The 22,473-nt window shown below is 45.6% G+C and overlaps 1 protein-coding gene across 1 annotated transcript in view; it reads left to right on the top strand.

Annotated features, from left to right (window-relative positions):
- The window catches only part of LOC144169918 (solute carrier family 12 member 2-like), an 82,347-nt gene that overhangs the window by 44,683 nt on the left and 15,191 nt on the right, over positions 1–22,473 (top strand). The window contains exons 2-11 of the mRNA XM_077699366.1: positions 6,038–6,118; positions 8,636–8,711; positions 10,245–10,340; positions 12,748–12,887; positions 13,150–13,263; positions 17,097–17,208; positions 19,624–19,751; positions 20,370–20,588; positions 21,216–21,323; positions 22,229–22,352. Coding sequence (XP_077555492.1) covers positions 6,038–6,118; positions 8,636–8,711; positions 10,245–10,340; positions 12,748–12,887; positions 13,150–13,263; positions 17,097–17,208; positions 19,624–19,751; positions 20,370–20,588; positions 21,216–21,323; positions 22,229–22,352 — 1,198 coding nt within the window. The remainder of the gene's footprint in view (positions 1–6,037; positions 6,119–8,635; positions 8,712–10,244; positions 10,341–12,747; positions 12,888–13,149; positions 13,264–17,096; positions 17,209–19,623; positions 19,752–20,369; positions 20,589–21,215; positions 21,324–22,228; positions 22,353–22,473) is intronic.

Genomic DNA, 22,473 nt, shown 5'->3' with positions numbered 1-22,473 from the left:
CTCTCTGTATCTCTCTGTCTCTCGGTCTCTGTCTGTCTGTCTCTCGGTCTTGGTCTCTGTCTGTCTCTCTCTGTCTCTCTCTGTCTCTCTCTGTCTGTCCCTCGATTCAGCCGCCCGGCTTAAGTTGAAAAAGACGGTTATATAGGCGAAACATTTTCAATCTCATAAATCTAAAAATATATTTCATATTTGTCAACATTGTTCACCAAAAAAGATAATCTTAAGCTTATTTGAGGAACGACGTCAATACACAACTAGTGCTTGCAGTGTTCTTTTAATCTGTGCTCGATTTTTGCGAGAGCAAATAAAAAAACGCATTAAAAACAGCTTTAACCACAAAATACGCGGACACCGCTGATGCCCGAGCCTCGCTCTCGTGTCTCTGGCGCCAAGACCCAACAGTCCCAGCAGATGGAGTGCCAGCAGTGCGAACGCGGCAAAATTGAACTCCGCAGAACTCCAATGGGTGGACCGAGACAGGAGGGGAACAGCGTGAGAGGTGGGTGAATGGTACAATAGAGGCAGTTGCGTGGAAGAGGTGGTAGAAGGCTATCTCCTTTCGACGACATTAGCAGCGACACGAGCATATGCGCGGCCAGTTACTATTTACATAAACGTTAATCTGTTTGTGTCCGCTTCCCATTTAGTGTTTCGGAGCAAGTACAACTCAGGCCTGTTAACGAAAGCATATAGCTCGCTGCTCGTGAGCAGCTGTGAGCAGCAACCAGAATCTGTAAAATTAGTTGATTGACTGCTCCGATGACACAGCTCGGGCCGGCCAGCAAATTTACCTGCAGCACAATAAAAAGAAATGGCTACGAAGGTGATATCTGTTTGTTTACACGGATCGGTTGCTGTTATAGGAAAACAGCGAACGGACGCAGAAGTTTGCCTAATTATATAACCCGGATTCATTCGTTAACTTCCTAAAGCATCGATTTCGGACACGGAACCTGGAGAGAAAATAGACCACTTAAGGCAGGCAGAAAACTCCGTCTGTTGTTCCGCTTCAAAAATAAAGCCTCAAATTCGCTGCCTTGGCGGAACGAGATGGTCTAATTGTAGGGAGTCTATATGCTCGGGCGTGGAACCTAGTCACACGATGAGGCGAAAGCTGCCTTGTGTATGACCCGTGTAAGCACCCTCCTTTGCATTGCATCATTATGCAGGGGTGACTAATGGGAGAGTCACTAATGGTCAAAGAGCTTTTTCTTTATTTTTGCTGATTGGGACTCGGTCTTAACGACCATAGCTTCTCGCCTATTGCACGAAACGTGGCCTCCATGCATCCGCAACCACGTGGCTGGCAACCGGGTCCGGGGGGCGCAGGTGTGGAAGGAAATTAGTACGCAGGGAGCCTCCAGTAAAGAATATTAGTTCGCTGGAAACGAACTAAACTTAGAACGCAAACGAGCTGAGGATAGCGACAGCATTGGGCGAAGCCCATAGAACACCATTGCATATCACGGAATGCCATGCGTGTCACTCAGTAGGCTTCATGGATGAATCTTCGGACAGTCGTCTAAAACTGAGCTTTCGCTGACTGTCAAATACTCGCATCTGACAAGTACTCGCACACGCAAGTGTTAGCTTTAAACCGATGTCGAAAATAAAGGAAATGAAGGTAAAAGCAGATTGATTTGTTCGCCCCCAAGGTATGTCCCATGGTATTTTTTCATGCGTTGTGGCTCGGAGCAAATTTTTTTGCTTTCTCGATGTCCTTCGATGTTCGGAAGCTTCACTTAAGGAGGTTTTCAGAACTATTGTTTTAGTTTCGTGGTCGCCGAGACGCGCATAAAACAAACAAACAAGCAAACAAACAATCAATCAAACTCAGCCTGTAGAAAGAAATCCTTCGTCTAAATAAAATAGTGCGCATTGATTTCTCAACTGACCGTACGGCGGGGATGTTATGCGATCAGTTCGACCTTGACGAGGAGAAAAACGACACGCAGGTATTTGCTCCAGCCGGCAGCAAGCGTGTTCCGGCTACGACAGATGTATTTTTGTTTTGTTTACGATGGGCGAGAGAGATCGCCAGCGGGGAACCAACGTGTCCAGCTGCAATAAAAGCTCTGCAAACAATAATTGCTGGAACAGAATTTCCGCTTATACGAAACGTTCGTTTACCGGGAAACGTTCGTTTCCCGGTAAACGAACGGGAAACGAAATTTCTGCGCTCTGGGCAGCCCTACCCGGGCAGCCTCACTTTGGCGCGTTTTACCAGCCAGTCTGTCGGAATAATGCACACGAAAAGACGTATAAACAAAAGGAAAGAATGAATGAATAAACGCCTCTATTCCGAAATAGGCCTAAGGCCCTGCGGTGTTACTGGGATACCATGCAAAAGGAGGCGAAGGCCTCAATTAGTCTCATAAAACATATTAAACACTTCGTACTTTCAAGACATACTGTCTAGCTGTCAGACCGTTCTATACACTATTTCGTCAAGACCACTGCCAAGTGAAAGAATGCCAATGCGTTAGCATCGGATCGAAGGACGTCCAGGTGCCCCGTAATCGTAAGTAGTGGGAGGCAGTAGTTTATCAGCTGCGATCGGCCACTTTCAAATATCGGACATGACCATGTCAAGTGAAACAACTTCGGGAGCGCATAGGCACCGCAGAAATTGCACGTAGACACGGAAGAAAGGGACGTGGCGTCACGGTACCATTTTGTCCGGAATGTAGGCTGCTTCTGTGCGAAAGAGACGCAAATACGATCTAGCCGTACGTAGGTTAATAAGTATCGCCAGACTGCTTTCGGCTTCAAACAACGTAAGCATAATTAAGTTCCGGGAAGAATTTTTTATTTACTCATTAGAGCGGCGGCCATTTTCTGTACCGGAAAACAACTACAACGACGGTTTTTCGCAGAATGGGGCACTTAAGGCTTTCAGCATGAAAATCGTGCGTGTGATAGGGGGGAAGGGGGGAAGGGGGGAGGGGGTATTTTGATCGAGGCACATGAAAAATCAGCGAATTTTTTGTCACTCGGAGACACGTTCCGCTATATAGGTGCGGGATCACGAGAATTGCCCGACAAAGCTATCTGTCGGTGTCATGGCGACATCAAGCGAAAGTCTATAACCCACTCCATCCCCTGCGATCGTCCGTGTGGCTTTTTTCTCGTGCGCACGGCAGACGTGCTAAAAGCTCTTCAGGCAGCCGCTAATCAGCGCTGGCAAACAATGGAGGCGAATGGAGCGGGCGCATGCAGAGTCGCGTGAACGGTCCACGGCTGCTGCGTCGCTTTGCCATATCAGCGTTGAGTACAGCCTCGCGATTACAACTCTGCCCCGCCGAACGTCCGTCGGTTGTAGACGTTACACTAAGGAGGAGATCTCGATGAAAACACCCGAGCTGGACGCTTAGTTGCGTCGTGTCGACGACCGTTTTCTAGTAAATTTTACAATAAACGCTCGTTTTATGTATCTTTCTTGTTAGTTCAAACCGCAAGGGGAAGCCATCTCTGTTCGACGTAAGAACAGTTCGACGTAAGAACAGTTCGACGTAAGAACAGTTCGATGTAAGAACAGTTCGATGTCAGAAAAAGTTCGATGTAATGTAAGCTCGATGTGATGAAAATTTGATCTAATGAAAAAAATAAAAATTAAATCTAACGAAAGTGAAGACTAATGAAATTACGACTGTACACTGGGATTGGGAAGTAGTAGCGTATGTCAACAACTTGGTCCTTGAAAAATTTCGTAATTGCAGTATCACTTTTGACCTTGAAGGCGACAGCCAGCTCTTCTTGCTCTAATGAGCAAATGTAGTAAGAGGCTTTTCGCCCCCTTTTCAAAACTGAAGAGACGGGTGGCATTCAATGCCCCAATGACTTTTATGCGGACGGCCACGCTAATGCTTTGTACTCCTCCTCCTGGTCACTGACGGCTAACAGGTTCTGCGAGCCCTCATAGGTCAGTGCACCGCACACCACTGCAGTCGCGTCCACATCGACGTATAGTTCGCGAAGAATGCGTCTTTGAAAACTTCCGCCATGGTAGATTGGTTTTATTCTACTTAACCTGCTCTCTCCACTCTTATTATTTTTTTTTTTTCCAGAGGCGACTCAGTCTCGTGAGAACGCAGCGGGAGCATTTCTCTGGCCGTGTGCCAGGCGCAAGTGGCGCGCAGTTCGAATGCCCTTGGCGGAACCTACTCGCCCGGGAATTAACGGACGTTTTTATACATCTTAAAGAGAAGGTTTAGTGTTCTCGCTGACGGCGTCTGTAACGCGAAAACTCCCTGCAGGAGAGCCAACTTTCTCTGACGATGATGATGATGAATCATCGTGGGTTAAGTGAAAGAAAACGCTTCAGTGGCCGGAATCGCACCTGGGCCTCTCGCGTTTTGAAGCCAGCGTTTATCCGATTGCTTCGTTTGGACATGGTCTTAACGCCGTCCAAACTCGGACAAAAACCAAAGAATCCGTCACGAGAAAGCTTCGTGTTCAACCAACGTCGTCGTCAGACTGAGGGGTGCATGATTTTTTATACACAAAGTTTAATGGCCCTAGGCTGGACCAAATCGTACAGTTTGAATTATCCTTACGTTCGAGTCATTGAAGTTTGAATTAACGAATTTTCACGTATGCAAGACATGGGGCTCGCGGCGTCTCGTCAAGATGTCGAAGGTGTTCCGACTTGGTTTCACGCTTCAGAAGGTGTTGCATTCGGGATGGCGCACCGGAGCCGAGCTCCGTCGCCTCCGTCATGGGGGTAGTAGCATGGTGAAGCGAGCGGCCAGCAAATGTTGCTGCCTTGAAGATGACGGCAAAAAGCCGAAGGAAAACTTAACTGGTTTACTGCATGGCGAGAGATGAGCCGAAGCAAGACGAGAACAATGCCACGACGGGCGAGGTTACAGAACAGGATTCGAGTAGAGTGACAGCATTGAATCACTGCTCCAACAGAAATGAACTTCTGCGCTTTGGGGGACTGTTATTTATATCCCAAGCTCTAAAGGTCAAACGGTCAAACCCTCTAGTTTTTGCACGCGGCGCGACATGGTACAGACACACACAGTGCTTTTTCCTGAGTTCGTGAGAGGTCGGTACTAGTGGCGCACGCTGAGTCTGAGAGAGGGGAGAGAGGAGGTCTACGCAACGGTGCCCGCGACCACCGAAGTTTGAATCACGCAGACAGAGAGGCGCCAGCGATATGGCCTTTTCCAGGCATTTAGCGGCGTGTTGGGATCCGTTGGCTACAAGCCTTAGTCACCTACGCAGAGATGCCCAGTCGAAAGGCGCACGTAGTGGAGACTCCAACACAAAGCAGCAGGGCGCTACATGAAGCTTGAAGCACAGCGGCGCGCTGATTCGTAACAAAGGCGAAGGTGTGCCGAGGTTCTGGGGATGTGTGTCCTATCGTGTCCACTCAGAGATTACGAAAACCACGCAGGAAAAAGGAAATCTGCAGAAATTTTGAGACTTGTTCACTAGTCCGCAAGCATTCTTACACCACCTTTCTGGCCACAATTAGCCAAAAGAGGTTTTTTGTTATAGTTTAATTTTGTATCTTCTTGCCTAAGATATACGTCGGCTCTATTACGGCGAGTAAATGTCCTAACCCCGCCAATTATGCAGTCCTGACGTAAAGCGTAGTACAGCGCTTGCGGTTTTTCACAAATTGAATTGGTATTTCGGTTTGCTTTCTTTGGGGCTTTTTTTTTTGTCTTCGCCGTCGGACAGGGGGAATGTGATACACATTTTTGATGTCTAGTTGGTTTCTGTTTACCTTTATTTATAATATATTATTTTTCATGTTTGTTTATTTTGTTTCCCTTATCACCGATTATCTTTATTTGCGCTATTATAATGATTAAGTGTGTTAACTTTGCCAATCATGCATCTTCGTACAAATGCAGGACATTACACGGTCGGGGTTGGTGGCACTCTGGAAAGAATGATTACGCATTAAAATGCAGCAAGAATGGGCCTGATACGATCGATGGTCTGCATTATGAAAACTTGGGCGCTAGGCAAGTCGTGTGTTTATCTAAAACTGTGTGCTCTTGTTTCTTTCCCGTTGCAGTCGAAGTCCTTTAGCGAGAAAATACAAGGGGACGCCAGCGCGTCGCCCGCGGTCAAATTCGGCTGGATACAAGGTGTGCTGGTAAGTGGCATCCTCTGTACACTACCTGAAAGGAAAAACTTACGAAATATCTCGTCTGTTTTCAGTGTATCCAAGGTGGAGAGAGAGAGAGAGAGAGAGAGAGAGAGAGAGAGAGAGAGAGAGAGAGAGAGAGAGAGAGAGAGAGAGAGGAGAGGCAGAGAGAGAGAGAGAGGCAGAGAGAGAGAGAGAGGCAGAGAGAGAGAGAGAGGCAGAGAGAGAGAGGCAGAGAGAGAGAGAGAGGCAGAGAGAGAGAGGGCAGAGAGAGAGAGAGAGAGAGAGAGAGAGAGAGAGAGAGAGAGAGAGAGAGAGAGAGAGAGAGAGAGAGAGAGAGAGAGAGAGAGAGAGAGAGAGAGAGAGAGAGAGACTTCTGTTGAGCCATTTGCGAAAGGCCCAGCAGCCAAGGCGTTGGAGTCTCAGCGGTGGGCCTCAGCCGGTTGCAATGTTACCAAGGTTCCTCACCTCAGCAACCCGTGTGAGCGGGCTTGATGAACAACGAGGAGAGTGACACGATTTGGCTTTTAAAAATTGAGGTCTCCGTTGTGACATCATCAAATGTAAAATGTAGTCTCGTGCTTGCAATGCGTATAATGTCACGGCGCAGACGGCACTTTTAGGGCCAAGTTGTACGCTGGGTCTCGTCAATGAAATAGTTGACCGGTTTGATCGCAATTCGTGGTCGCTCAGGTGGATTGTGGTGAAGCAGACCTACGGGCGATTTTGAATTGGTAGAAGCCAATATGTGTTTGCTCAGCTCTGTTTTTGGCAATTGTCGTAAGTTAGCGTTATATCATTCTTGGACACTTGGCGCGCTTCATGCGAGACACCTGGCAAGGGCCACGAACAATCTTGACAACGAAGTGCTCAGCTCCCTCCGCAAACTTGTTAACAAGCGCTGGGAGGCTGACACCCTCCCATTAGAATAGAAGCACACCAACATCACTCTTATTCTAAAGCACGACAAAACTTTCCATCTCCGTCGACAACATGCGCCCATGATTCCACACTTCCTGTGTGAGCAATCTCTTACAACTTGCCGTCCACGCCACAAGTCAAAGGCAACGACCTCTTTTCCTCCCTCCACCGTGTACCGCTTTCGTGCACATTTACCAACTCGCGACGCGTTCAAGAGCATTGAACAAATACTAGATAACTTCAGCAGAGCGCACCCTATTGTGCCACCCCCGATTTCGCCCTCTCAGACATTACACATTTATAAAGCCTGCTTTCTACAGCTTGCCCTTCACAACACCCTCTCCAAACTAATCGGAGCACTGCAAGTTAGCCAACTTACCCATCTGGCACTTGCCCCAACTGATCGTTCGGCCAAGCCGCACTACACCAACCGCTAGTGAAGCTCCCGTGCGCTTCCCCTCGGATATTTGCAACTGCATTCTTATCTCGCCTATCCCCAAGCAAGCTCACTCCACCTACAACCAAGAAGATAAGCTCGTGTCCGTCTATCTGCACTTAAGACATCACAACAAACCCGCCACTCGCTACACAGACATCGCCCAACACTCTCATCGATCGGCACACGGACTATAATTGACTCTCACTGCGCCGTTATAACCCCTTCCAGCCACCTCACGACCACTGTACCCACATCCGAAGAAACAGCCATCGTCCTCGCAACCATCCGCCCCCAGGGACTTGGTTATCACACTCAGTTTCAGAGCACGCATGCTGCACCTTTCAGACCGGCCGCATCTCCCTTCTATAACTCCTCCAGACAACCCTCAGGACTTATTAGCCCCCGGTCAGTCCTCCCTTGGAGGGAAGGAGCCGGTTCACGCCACTGCCTGCGGTCTCGAACTCTGGGCATTTCCAGAGAAATAGGAACACTCCCCCCCCCCCCCAGCCCCACCTACTCTCCCACCTTGACTACACAAACTCCCACCCGTCACTCGGCATCCCCAGCGCATGCGCGAATTACTCCAAACGCCCCCATTCTACAATGCCCCCCACCACATATACCCTACAACATACTCTTACAACTGCCCTGTATGCATGCGACACCCCGGGATCTACAGAACCGCAGGAAAGCGGGCTGACCCGATAGCGGATTGAACACCACGGATTACCTTTTCCATCGGAACCGAGAAGGGGCGCTAGCCCACGACCTTCTTGAATGAGAAAACGCTATCTACCTTATTTAAGGTCCTTTTTCATATTTCGGCTAAAAAAAATAAATAAAAACGTTTTCACTACCACCACGTCCTATAATTTGCTTAAGCTATAGGTACTGTGCCACAACACCCCACGCGGGCAGCGGACGAGTATGCGGGCCAGCTCCTGCCCCGGCACGCAGCCATTGCTAACGGAAAGGGCGAAGGCTGGCCGCACCAGCGGAGATTTGGACTGAAGACCCTGGCCACTAATATACTAGCTTCAGCACTAATTCTCTTCCCTTCGCGTCTCTTGCCTATAGCTAAGTCATTACGTTCGGCACTGATTTCAACCTTAATTTGCCAGCGCAAAGTTCTCGATATTCAATCATTGACGTTAAATTTTCCTCAGGTGCGATGCCTTCTCAACATCTGGGGTGTCATGCTCTTCCTGCGGCTATCCTGGGTCGTAGGACAAGCTGGAATAGGTGAGTTCCCCATTCCCAGCGCCTTTTTTTAGTGAAGAAAAAGACGAGTCAGCGTAAAATAAACTTGTGTTCTTGGTCAGCATGCAAACTTAAAACACAGTAATAGTAATGAGCAGGTTGATATTTCCTGCAGTGGTCATGCTCTTAATATTACGTACTAATTAATACAAATTCCCGCGCTTTCAGATAGGAGTAATAAACTTCTATTGACTTAAGCTTGAGGTAGGGATGTGAGTTCAGCCCCCTTAGTCCAGGAGGCTGCTTCCGGGACTCTAGTCACGAGGACTTGCTTTTGCTCCTTCTACGCATAGAGACTGTTAAAAGGGTGTTGAAAAAAAAAAAGAAAATTGGGGTAATCACCTTTCGACACTTTAACACTTCATTCTCACCTTTCTTAGAGGGATAGGGGGTGAACAGTTTACCGCGTACCAACGGTCCAGACGAAGGGGCAGGGAAAGTATAGCTTCCCTTTCAGCAGCTTTTGTCTATAAAATCAAAATTGTTTCTTTGCAAGTGTCGTCAGCCCTGTTTGTTTTTTATACCAGGAAGTGACTTCAGAGGCGAGTATCTTCTGTTTAAAAGCCTTCATGGCTCTTAAGCCCAGAATATATTCGCTTCTCACAAAGTTACAAAGCAAGCACTCTCGCAGAAAGCAGAACGTACTAAAAAAGCGGGTTTCAAATCAAGTTTCCTCGTGTCATGAAACTGGTACGCCAACTCTGATAGGTATACCATCAGTCCGGAAGTCTGCGCAGAAAAAAGGCAGGGCCACCAGTAGGACGTTCGATGTGGCAGTGAGTCAGGTCCATGGTTGGTGTTGCACATACGCCCGCTCGTGCACCGCACAATCAAGGTGCAGCGTAATCCGTCGAGTTGAGCATTTACTCGTAAACTCGGTCGTATCGCTTCATGACTGAACGCTCACTGCTCCGCTGCGTGCATGAGCAAAATGTCCACAAATAAATGCTGGAGCGTGCTTTGCTTCTTGTACCACCATATTCACCTCCGACAGTTGCCAGCCTCGGAGTACCGCGTGAGAGGGCGTGATGAAGTTCCCCAAGTGCTGTGAGGCCACATAAATGATAAACGGTGAACGTGTAACAGTTTTTTTTTATCGAGAAGCGAGCGTATTGTAGTATGGCAACGAAGCGAAACTCGGGGAAGCTTGGTCTGCCACCCATCGCTTTTGTCTGGAATGGTAGGAGGGGAGACAGATTTTATCTAGAAGGCATTCACTGTGACTGCATGCATGCAGTGCATATTCAAGGCCTTTCCGGAATTCAGGCAGCCCTTGAGAGTCTGGGAGGACTAGACGAAACTCCGGTAATTCCTGTTAACATTTGGCCTTGCCCGTTCTGTAGGATTCAACTTGTATTGCGCATGACGTGTTTGTTCGGGTTATTTTCTACTCTACGTCACATTTTCGGTAAAAAATATATCTGACCGAGTAAACGCTTTGAAATCGTGTTTTTGATCTGCACGTGAATGCAAAAATGTTTCTTCACACATATGTATTTTTTGCGACCATCGTAGGCCTTGCCATTGCCATTATCCTGTTGGCCTCGGCGGTCACCATGCTGACCACACTCTCTATGTCTGCCATCTGCACCAACGGAGAGGTACGCGGAGGTGAGTACTTTTAATTATTAGGTAAACAAAACTAGGACCGTCTGCACAATGAACATTTTACACTCTTACTGACCGTAAAAATATCCGGAAGTGCAGAGCATTATCCACTAATGCGTAGCATTCCTGTGTCGCTTATATAGAGTGCAAAACTAAAAAAATTGGCTGCAAAAAACACAATGTTCGAACATTCTCCATTTACGCCATTATAACGATTACATGTGTTACTTCTGCCAAATATGAATTCTTGTGTAAATGAAGGGCGTTACACCATTCGCCATTTCAGCTAATTTTCGTATTTTCTTATTTCTTGGTTTTTCAAAATTCTGTTCGACCAAATATCTCCAGTCACGCTGTTATAGCGATTGAAGGGGCAACTTCCGCCAAGTCTGCATTTTTGTGGGGAGAGAGAGAAAAGTTAAAGTAAATGCAGGAATGTTAACCAGGCTACGGCCTAGTATTCTATCCTCAACTCGTTGCGTCACACGGTCCTGGCTGTGGGACTGGGGCATACTCGGCAAAGAATGCTACGCATTGAAAGAGTGTGGCGATGTCATATATTCGTACACCGCTGTACGAGTGCATTCAACACCCACATGAGTCCCATCTCTTCTTCATATACGGTATCAATATAAAACAGGAGGCGAATATATATTGGCTTTTTACAGCCAGCAGAAGGAGATTATTTGCCAGGGTCGATTGGCTTGTTGCTAAAATTGAATATTATAGCGTAATTTTGATACTACAGGCATGTGGCTCTACGCATGTACAAGTTTTCTTGCAGACTTCGAAAAACCTCTTTATACTAATCTTGAGCTTGACAATGTAATTTTTATGTTTAATACATCAGCACCCTAAAATGAACTACTAAGAAACAATTCCATACACGTGCGACACCAAACTAAATACGAAAAATGTTCAATGTGTTATCACCCTATTCTCAATCTTAAGAGAGCGTACAAAATGTGCTGAAGCTAAAAAAATGGGTGTAATCACGTTGAAATGGGTGTAAGCGTTTACACAGAAATTCTGTTAGACGGAACTAAAATGGGTGTGATAAGTGTACATTCTACTGAACACGGGCATCCTTCCTTCTCTGGAGGGATAGATAATTGATTCCAAGGCAGATAACAGCCTGACACAAACATTTTCGGGGCAAATTGCTTTCATTCACTTGTACATGAAAACACGATTTCCAAGAAGATAACATGCCTGCTGAAAACACGAGCAAACAAATGTGCGTGCGTGTGCGTGTGTGCATGCGTGTGCGTTGTCTTCAAAATTGCAATGTCGAGGCTGTTCAGTTTGAGTCCAGCAAACAACCCTAAATTTTTAGCGTAGAACAACACCCTATAGCCCCCTCTCTCAACCCCTGACCTACGTTTTAGTCAGTGTTTCACAGCTGGTGTTAGATATTGTGATCCTATTATAAGGTCATTCTGGTTTGCTTTTATTAATTTTTACTCCATTGTTTCGTGGGTACACGTACACCACTCATCAATACTTTTGCCCAGATAATTCAAAATCAAGCAGTTGTAATCAAGCAGCTTATTCCGTTCTAAAGCTGTCAAGCTTTTTTCACCAAAACAACACACATATTAAGTGTTACGGAACTTGTTAAATATAACCTTTATTATGCGTTTTCTTATACAAAAAACACTGACTTCCCCGCTTAACAAAACTATGCTTACAAACAGTAATATTGAGAGATTTTTTTTCCTAAACAAAAATTATCTTTTTCCGAGCTTCCCCACTTAACAAAACTATGCTTACAAGCAGTAATATTGAGTTTTTTTCCTAAACAAAAATTATCTTTTGCCAAAAGTTACGGCTACTCATGTATGGTAAGCAGACCGTCCATTGCTCCAGGATTTTTTAGGATATTTTACCCATGGACATTAAAACAACGTACATTGCCTAAAGTTAAGAAAAAAAACAAGAAAAATATCGTGTGAATTGGCTATAGTCTTTGCATTCTCAGTTGTTTTTTGTTTCAAATCTTCTCTTTTCTAATTACGTTTTCTTGCTCCATGATACCATATTTTACCTTAGTTGTCAATTGCTTTCAGTGACATTGTAAGCTTCTACGTGTGTTTTAATTAATTGTTATCATTATTTCCTTTGTATGTATTTCATGTATGTATTATGTATTTTAAGCTACAAGCTACGTTTTCCCTCTGCACTGTACAGGAGGTGCCCATACAGTCTTATTATGGGGCCTCCTTCTGAGTACTCTGCACACGATACGTATTTTTGATATTCATAATTTGATTTAGAGTAGAAAGCCCAGTTATGCACATTTCCGAAGCTCGATAGTTTGTATGTTCATGTCACAAAACACATGGAAGCTTTTATACATTTCTGCCTTCCTTGCTTCCTAATCGCTTCCTGTATCTTTCGCTTGTCGCAGGCGGGACGTACTACATGATATCTCGGAGCCTCGGTCCGGAATTCGGTGGCGCTATTGGCCTAATCTTCTCATTGGCTAACGCCGTTGCTGTAGCCATGTATGTCGTCGGCTTTGCGGAAACGGTACAGGCGGTAATGAAGGTGAGTGCAGCGTCAAGGTTATTCGTACCTTTGGTCCTAACTTGGTTCGTAGCGCCGGGCTGCTTGATATACACTACTAATATTCAGACTTTGCATACATCCTTCCCATCCCATATGCCCCAGGTTGATCATGTGCATGTTTTTTTTTTTAAATAAAGTCAAGCGCGCAATTTGAATGACTGCGTTTACATTCAGCGAAGAGCGTTTCATTTCAACAATTTTTTTAACGGTTTCAAGTGCCCCATTTTGCGTGTGTCTGCAGAGGCAAAGCCAGGTGATCGTGGACGGTGACATGAATGATATACGCATCATCAGCTGTGCCACGGTGGTCGTTCTTCTCTGCATTGCCCTAATTGGAACGGAATGGGAATCCAAGGTGCGTAGCCTTCTTTGCGTTGCCTGCGTACGAACTCCGCTGATATACTTGCGTGTAATTGCGCAATGCAGTGGTATGAGCTCAAGAAACCTTGCATCATTATTGATCTGGGGTGTGAACTACAGCAAGGGAGACTCTGAAACTAATATGCGAAAGCAGCATGCAAAGTAGCTTCTTTGGTTACAAAATAGGAGGGACACCCTGGGGTGCAGCTCAACATGGCACAGTGTGAGGAAGGAAAAAGAATCAAGCTAGGAATAAAAAAAGGATCACTGCTTCAATGCTCAAAAGATTTATAAACGCCTCCAGATGTGTGTATAGAGCATAACTCTTCGTGGGCACAAAACCAGGCTTTGTTTGAATTTTCAAACCTATTCCTCGCACTTTCTAGTGCTTGATTTTATTTTTTGCTTACTTCGCTCTGTGCTTATCAATTTGCATAAAGTAACAGTATTACCCACCCAATAAGAGCACACCTTTATTTTGTTATATCCTAGGCAAACGGCCACGTGAGGAAGCCCTAAAATAATAAATTTCTTGACGTAAATTTGTATTGTGCCAGCTGCTCAACTGAAGCATAAGTACTTATAGAATAATTTTTGTTCGAAAGAATATAAAAAATTTCCCCGCATTTCCCCGAGGGGAAGAATGTGAAAGTGCGAATGCACGAGTTGAATTTGCGCGGTTGTGTACGAGATTTCGGCGCACGATAAAGATCCCCAGGTGGTCAAAATTAATCCGGAGCCCTCCACTACGGCGCGCCTCATCGCCTGCGTTGCGTCGGCGCGTTAAACCCCACAATCAATCAATCAATCAATGAATTTGCGCGGTTCGGTAATGTTTGCGAAAGAGAGATCACACACACACACACACACACACACACACACACACACACACACACACACACACACACACACACACACACACACACACACACACACACACACACACACACACACACACACACACACACACACACACACACACACACACACACACACACACACACACACACACACACACACACACACACACACACACACACACACACACACACACACACACACACACACACACACACACACACACACACACACACACACACACACACACACACACACACACACACACACACACACACACACACACACACACACACACACACACACACACACACACACACACACACACACACACACACACACACACACACACACACACACACACACACACACACACACACACACACACACACACACACACACACACACACACACACACACACACACACACACACACACACACACACACACACACACACACACACACACACACACACACACACACACACACACACACACACACACACACACACACACACACACACACACACACACACACACACACACACACACACACACACACACACACACACACACACACACACACACACACACACACACACACACACACACACACACACACACACACACACACACACACACACACACACACACACACACACACACACACACACACACACACACACACACACACACACACACACACACACACACACACACACACACACACACACACACACACACACACACACACACACACACACACACACACACACACACACACACACACACACACACACACACACACACACACACACACACACACACACACACACACACACACACACACACACACACACACACACACACACACACACACACACACACACACACACACACACACACACACACACACACACACACACACACACACACACACACACACACACACACACACACACACACACACACACACACACACACACACACACACACACACACACACACACACACACACACACACACACACACACACACACACACACACACACACACACACACACACACACACACACACACACACACACACACACACACACACACACACACACACACACACACACACACACACACACACACACACACACACACACACACACACACACACACACACACACACACACACACACACACACACACACACACACACACACACACACACACACACACACACACACACACACACACACACACACACACACACACACACACACACACACACACACACACACACACACACACACACACACACACACACACACACACACACACACACACACACACACACACACACACACACACACACACACACACACACACACACACACACACACACACACACACACACACACACACACACACACACACACACACACACACACACACACACACACACACACACACACACACACACACACACACACACACACACACACACACACACACACACACACACACACACACACACACACACACACACACACACACACACACACACACACACACAACTACAAAGAAAGAAAGAAAGATGCATTTATTCACAGACACCTATTTGTGTTGTCGTTGTACTTGATTGCTAGAGCGGATCTCAGCTTTGAAATTTCGTGTCAGTACTCCTTTAAGCGGGTGCATTAGCCCTTCTCACGCCCGATTCCTGGCCAATCCCCCACGTGGGTACGTGCCATGTCAGCGGCCAGGCAGCGCGCGCCCATCTCCCCCCGTTGCCAAGGAAGACGAGGAGCGCGCGCACCCGCAGCTGTTGCTATGTGGACGGACGGCGGTCGCCGGTATTCAGGGTCGCTTATAAAGTGCATTCGCACTTAAAAGTGTTTGACTTCATATACTGATGTTTCAGCGATAACTTACGGAACATTATGGTGTCTAAAAACATACGACCGACGCTGTAAATTAAGTGTTATAAAATAGTTAGCTGTGGGTTTTAGGGCAGAACTAAGAATTGTGGAACCTGTTCCTGTCGCAGCTTGTTAATTTTTGAGGCTCCGTGACCAGCTTTTGAAATAAAGTATGCGTACCCCGCATGCATAAAACCGCATCAAATACATTGAAGTTTGATCTCAGAGTTGTGCCGAGTGCGGACAATAACCTATAACACCAATGTATTCTAAACGTTACCTAACTCTTAAATAAGTGCGTTGTAATCTGCGAAAGTGTAAAAAACTTCAATGCTGCAATTTCAACTTTTCGCCGACCATTCAAACCCCAATAATGGGTTATAAATTTTAAATTTTTCTCTTGTATCTTGTCTTTGACGCCTGCTCCTACCAATATTCTCGTCTAAAAAGGTCTCAAACAAACTGAACCTCTCTTTATAAAGAATGTTTCGTAGTCTTCTCTGAAATGCCATTGCACTGCCAGATTGCTTTCTTCCCATTTGAGTCACCATTCTGCTCACTGCGAGAAAAGAAAGGAAAGAACACTTGGTGCATGAGCGGAAGCAATGTGTAGGCAGCTAGGCTTTTGGCATGATGGAACAGGACAGTTACCATCAATCTACGCCTATTTAGAAATTGTCTCTTACTGAATTGTGTTTCTTCGTGTAAAAACATTAATTTACATGTTTTACATTACATTACAATTTACATTACATTACATTATTACATTACATTACAATTTACATTAATTTACCCTACTACTTGTCTTGGTGATAGATGTCCAGCCAGAGTGGTGCGTAAGACACTAAGGCGGTCATTTTGTGACTCCCACCTTACATCAATGCTGACTAATGTCCTGAGAGGAATTTCGCTGCTGACTTTGGTATCTAAGCTTGCTGCATCAAAAAAAGTATTATGGGAGTGAGCACACATCACAGGATGTGAATTGACATTTATGCTTCATAAACTGCCATGTTTACCAAATAGTTATGTTTTCCTCCCACGAATGTGTATCCAGGCTCAGATCGTGCTGCTAATCATCCTTCTGGCAGCAATGATAGACTTCGTCGTCGGCTCTTTCTTCCCTCCCACCATGGAACTCATGTCCAAGGGTTTCGTCGGCTACTCCGGTGAGCGGAACACGACTCTAAGAAATGCTTTTGTGCACTTTGTTTAACGCACACTGGAGCAACTACAAATGCAAAGCTTTGGAGCAGTCAGAAAATCCTGACGTTGGCCATCAACAAAAGTTCCCAGCGCCAAAATTTGAAATGATACCTCTATAAAAAACATTAGTTGATTTCTCTGTCATAGGAATCGGTAAAACACGAAAGTGAAAGTGAAAGCGAAACTGAAGCTAAGCATGATTTGCGGGTCGGCGGCAGTCTTGTGGGTGTTCTTGGCTAGCGACGTCCTGCTGGCGGGTCGCTTCGCCAAAGGTGTACTGGAGTAATTTCCGTGACGGATTTGACGTCAGGGAAATCTTGCTCTATACTGACATTAAAAAAACTTTCGTGTTAAAATATAAAACCCTAAAACGAACAACCCTAAGTATAACGTACTCTTTAGTTACTAAAGGCTGCTTCCTCCCAAGACCCTGTGTGCATGAGTGCACCCTTTACAGGCCGCTAGCTTCGTTGTACTGGCGTCATCTCCGTGACAGATATCACGTCGGTGAAATCTTCGTGTACCCGGGAATAAAGCGCTTTCGTGTTAAAACAGTCGTTACGTGTGCCAGCCAGTCTGAGCCATGGCGCCTATTTGCCTCAGCTTCACTGGTGAACACGGCAGATGCATGTGAGCAACTTGCAATAAATGTCTGAAGCCTCTCCATCGAGCTTGAATTTGAGTTGAAACCGGATGGTTTTTCAGGGAGCAGCTGTTAATAGTTTCCTCGGACGCGCGAGAGTGACCATCTTCTCTGGTAGCCGACCACGTGTCCTGCCGCCCTGCTGCAACGTTTAGCGGGGCGGACCCAATTTTACCAAAATATGACCGCCGTGAGCGTTTGGGGAGTGGAGGGCTTGGACCGGCTGCAGTTTCGTGTGTGTGAGTCTTGTGGCATGTGTGCCGCAGTCACAATGCCCACTTGCAGTACCGGGTGCTCCTCGAGGCGCTCCAGAAATTACTACCTTGACGTCGGTTGTGGGTGTGTTTTTGGCGTGGGCTTGCTGGCGTAGGGAGCCTATGCTATAGGTAACAAGAGTGATGGCATCGGCGTCTTGCAAAGGAGTGCGACACGAGCATGATCAGGGGCAGAAGCAGACTGCGGAATGTTTGCTGGGGTCGACCCACACCGACACGAGTTGGACGTGCGCTATTCCATGGTGTGCAAGCACGGTACCGTAATTAAAAGATCATATTGAGGTTATCTATGCATACAAGCGCGTACCCAAAAAGTACTGAATGCCGTTTCTACTTTTACAGTTCTCCCGTGTAAATTTTCGAGATGTGGTTTTTTGCTTTAAAACTGTTGGTGGCCTGTGCTCACAGAAGATATGTTAAATGTTTTTATGCTTTTTATTAAAAAAAATATGGGGCAGACATTGCTGACAGATGCGAAGTGTACCAAAGCTAAGTGTGCGTTTTAAGTAAATTTAGTAGAAAATAAACAAAAAATATATGGCCCGTGGCTTCTAATAGAGCGCATCCCAAATGGTGATTGAAAATGCTTGCTCCAGAGAAGTCAACAAAAACGCCTATCAAGACTAAAGAAAAACAGAGCAAGTTATCAAAATCACGTACCATTCCCACCACACTAGTGTGCTGTTAACATTGCAGCAAACTAAATAGCCCGCCGGATGGCATGAACTTTTTTTTTTTTTGATCGAGGAAGGTTTTTTTTTGGTTCAATTTCATTGCACTTTATTGAAACAAGTATCTAGTCGCATTTGAACTCGCGTAATGGCTTTTAGCCTCAAAACGTCATTGCCATTCACAATAAGAATCTGAGACATTTAGGATTACCGGCTTCAACCACAAAGGTTGTAAGTAACTGCCGGTAGGACAAGCGATGGATCAGCAATATGCAGTGTAACTGTACTTGTAAACGCAGATTACAGATCAGCGCTAGAGCGTGTGATGACGAGTGGAACCGTAGCAGACGAAACACAGCTAAGGTAGCTAGAATTGTGGCCCCCTTAGTGCGGCGCTTTTCTGCTGCAGCTCACAGCTACGGTGCTCTGCCATTCCAGGCCGCGCGCATCCATGCTCACAGTAAGAGGGGTGCGCCTATAAGTGTTGCGTAATAAGTTTTCACTTCAAAGTTTAACATGATAGATTGGGTTAATGCACCAATCTAAAAAGAAAATAAACCGCTGTTTTCTTCTATGGGCGAAGGATGGCATTTTTTACTCGTAATTTTGATTTGAAAACTATTTAAGTAACCTGACAAGAAATGGTTTGCCAATTCCAAGTTGTCATAATTGTAGGGAGACTAAACGTGCAAGGCCCCTCTCCCTCGCCTGTTACTATTTGCCCCTTGGTTGGTTGTTGCAGCATAGAATTATCTTGTGCATTGATGTCAAGCACTGCTGTTTCCGCAGGAACCCTGGCCCTGGAAAACTTAAAACCAGGCTTCAGAGACGGGGAGACCTTCTTCGACGTGTTCTCAATCTTCTTCCCTGCTGCTACGGGCATTTTGGCTGGGGCCAACATCTCCGGTGACTTGAAGGTGCGAAGAGTTTGCTGCATGTGGTGTTTTCTCCATCTGCATTGCGCTGGTCCCCTTAAGAGTTAGACTATATTATTTTGCTGATACGCAATACGTTTGTTAGAGAGCTTCTTCTTGGTTTGGATCATACCTCTTAGCACGAGTTGAATTCATATATAGGTAGCCAAACATAAAACTGCAGAGCATTCGCAAGTCGATGAGAATATTCAGAGAACAGCATCTAAACGAGGGGAAAAATGACAATGGATGTAAAAACTGGGATGGGTGGTGATTATGATGCGCCCTAACCAGAACTACTGCATATTTAAAGCTTCTCCAATCAACTGCGCATGCATTTTCAAGCCACAGATTATTAGCAATGGAAAACAACGTTACTTGACTAGCTAATGCTTGTATTTGTCTCTCGTACTATGTCTTAAATTACCATGAACTCTCCACGTGGGTAAGTAAATCGACAACGGAAACACATACAAGAGCAGTTAAAGTAAACGGATGCAGTTAGTAACCTGACTGTACAAGTTATAATTTATTTTTATTTACATGTAGCAGGTGTCCCTGGAAGCATCGCGTTGCCCATCTAAATGTGCAAACGAACTTCCGTTTCTTCCGCTTGTGCAGGACCCACAAAAGGCGATCCCCCGTGGTACGCTCTTGGCCATCTTCATAACGACGCTCTCGTACATCGGTTTCGCGGTCATCGCTGGCAGCACCGTGCTTCGTGATGCCAACGGCTTTGCTTTCAACTTGACCGAGGCCGGAGTTAAGTTTGAAGACATCTCTAACTGCACCATGTCTGAAGGAGACAAGTGCGAATACGGCCTAATGAACTACTTCCAGGTGGGTCCCGCATCCTTTTATATTTATTTATCAACATGCAAAACTGCGGCACGATATAATTCTGTAGTCTGCTTGTTCAATGGTGTGCCGTACCTACGGCGTGAAGTTCAACGTCTGTGCAATTTTATCGCGATGGTAGAGAATTAGGCCACTTCTTTTTGGGATCCGAAATTAACATGAGGTTATCTTAGTTGTGTTTTTGTGCAGTGCTCATACAAAAGCACACATTTATTTACTCCTGCAGTCTAAGCCTTCGGTAATTGCTTGTGTACAGACAAGGCTTTTTTTTTGTTTGTGTGTGCTGGCACTTGAATGTAGGATAGTACAATTCAATCACTGGGTATGAAGCATTTGTCAGTTTGTAACTATGGAATCACTGAAAATGTTATCTGGAAGCTATGGCAAGAGACAATATCATTCTCTCGAGAAATTTTGAGATCTTAGTGTGACAGAATTAGAAGATACAATTCAATCTATTCAACTGGTTTGCCAGATTACGTAACCCACACTATGAGAAAACGGAGGCAGCCCATGAACAAAGGGGACAACGCCAGTACGTGCTACCTTATAGTCAACCGATCTTCACTTTTTTCTGGCAAAATAATTGAAAGGAACTCCTCATAATAGGTGATGGAAATGGTGTCCGCCTATGGTCCTCTGGTCATTGCCGGTGTATTTGCCGCCACTCTTTCGTCTGCTTTGGCCAGCCTCGTCAGCGCCCCCAAAGTCTTCCAGGTAAGTTAATACAAGAAATTTAATTTCAAACACCCGTGATGCAAAGCTGTTCTCCGAGTTTTCATTCATGGTGATTTTTAAAAATGCAGTCTTATTTTTTTGCGTTTGAATAATGGATGAAATATAGAGATTAGTGGCACCTTAAAACACTGCAGAATGAACCTGCAGTGCTTTGTTTATTGACATCCATTGCCAATTACCCGCGCTGTTTCTTTGTTTGCAAATTTTGTGTAAGGCATAATGAAAGTGGACTTCGTTTAGCTATCCATAGCGGCCCGTATTGTCACGCGACAACGCAGAGATAAGATGTCAGAAGGTTTATTTACAAAATAGTCCCCGTAGTCAACCGCACAGTTGCAGTTTCATGGCGCACAGCCTGGTGGAGATGATGCCTTTAGATATAGCTCATTTCTACTCGGGGGGGATTGACCAGGAAAGGGGCGCTCACCGAGAGAAGCTATAGGCTCTGGAATTAAAGAAATACATATAACGAATGCATTTAGGTGGTTGGGGAAAAATAAATTGTCCAAACGAATCTACAGCTTCGTCTCTCTTTTTTTATTCTGTACTCCATCAGCGTCCTTTACCCCAAGCACATACCCAGATTGGACGTAGCTGGATATGCGCCTATGCTTAGCGTCATAAATCTTTCTACCGACGCTGCCCAAGGCCTGTGACGATATGATTAAGGGGCTTAGGTAGCGCATTTCTATGACCATACAGGCCGTCATTATTGATATTACCATGTCCCCAAAGTGCCATTATAATTGCTCAGTATTTAAAAAGTACTAATTGCAATACTACAGACTAGCGGCATGCACGCAAGGTTTGCTGCTGTATACTGATTGTAACTAAAAGCCGGCAACGAAGCTTTGTAACGCAATCATTGCGTTTTCCTTGCGCAGGCCCTGTGCAATGACAAGCTCTTTCCGTACATTCACTGGTTTGGCAAAGGATTTGGCAAGAACAACGAACCACGGCGTGGATACATGCTTGCCTTTGCCATCTCGCTGGCTTGCTGTGCCATTGGCAAGTGCTTTGCTTAGTACTACATTCTACTCAGCTATGCCTGTGAATTAGTACTGTATCAGCAAATAGTGGCAAGAAAAAGTGCAAGAATTTTATACGTTTTCATTTTCAGACCACTGAT

This window comes from Haemaphysalis longicornis, unplaced genomic scaffold (genome assembly GCF_048455015.1).
Source record: "Haemaphysalis longicornis isolate Haplotype H1 unplaced genomic scaffold, Haemaphysalis longicornis Haplotype H1 scaffold_2, whole genome shotgun sequence".
Lineage (NCBI taxonomy): Eukaryota > Metazoa > Arthropoda > Arachnida > Ixodida > Ixodidae > Haemaphysalis > Haemaphysalis longicornis.
Note: the sequence above shows the minus strand (reverse complement) of the source record. Positions and strands in the feature narration are given on the sequence as shown.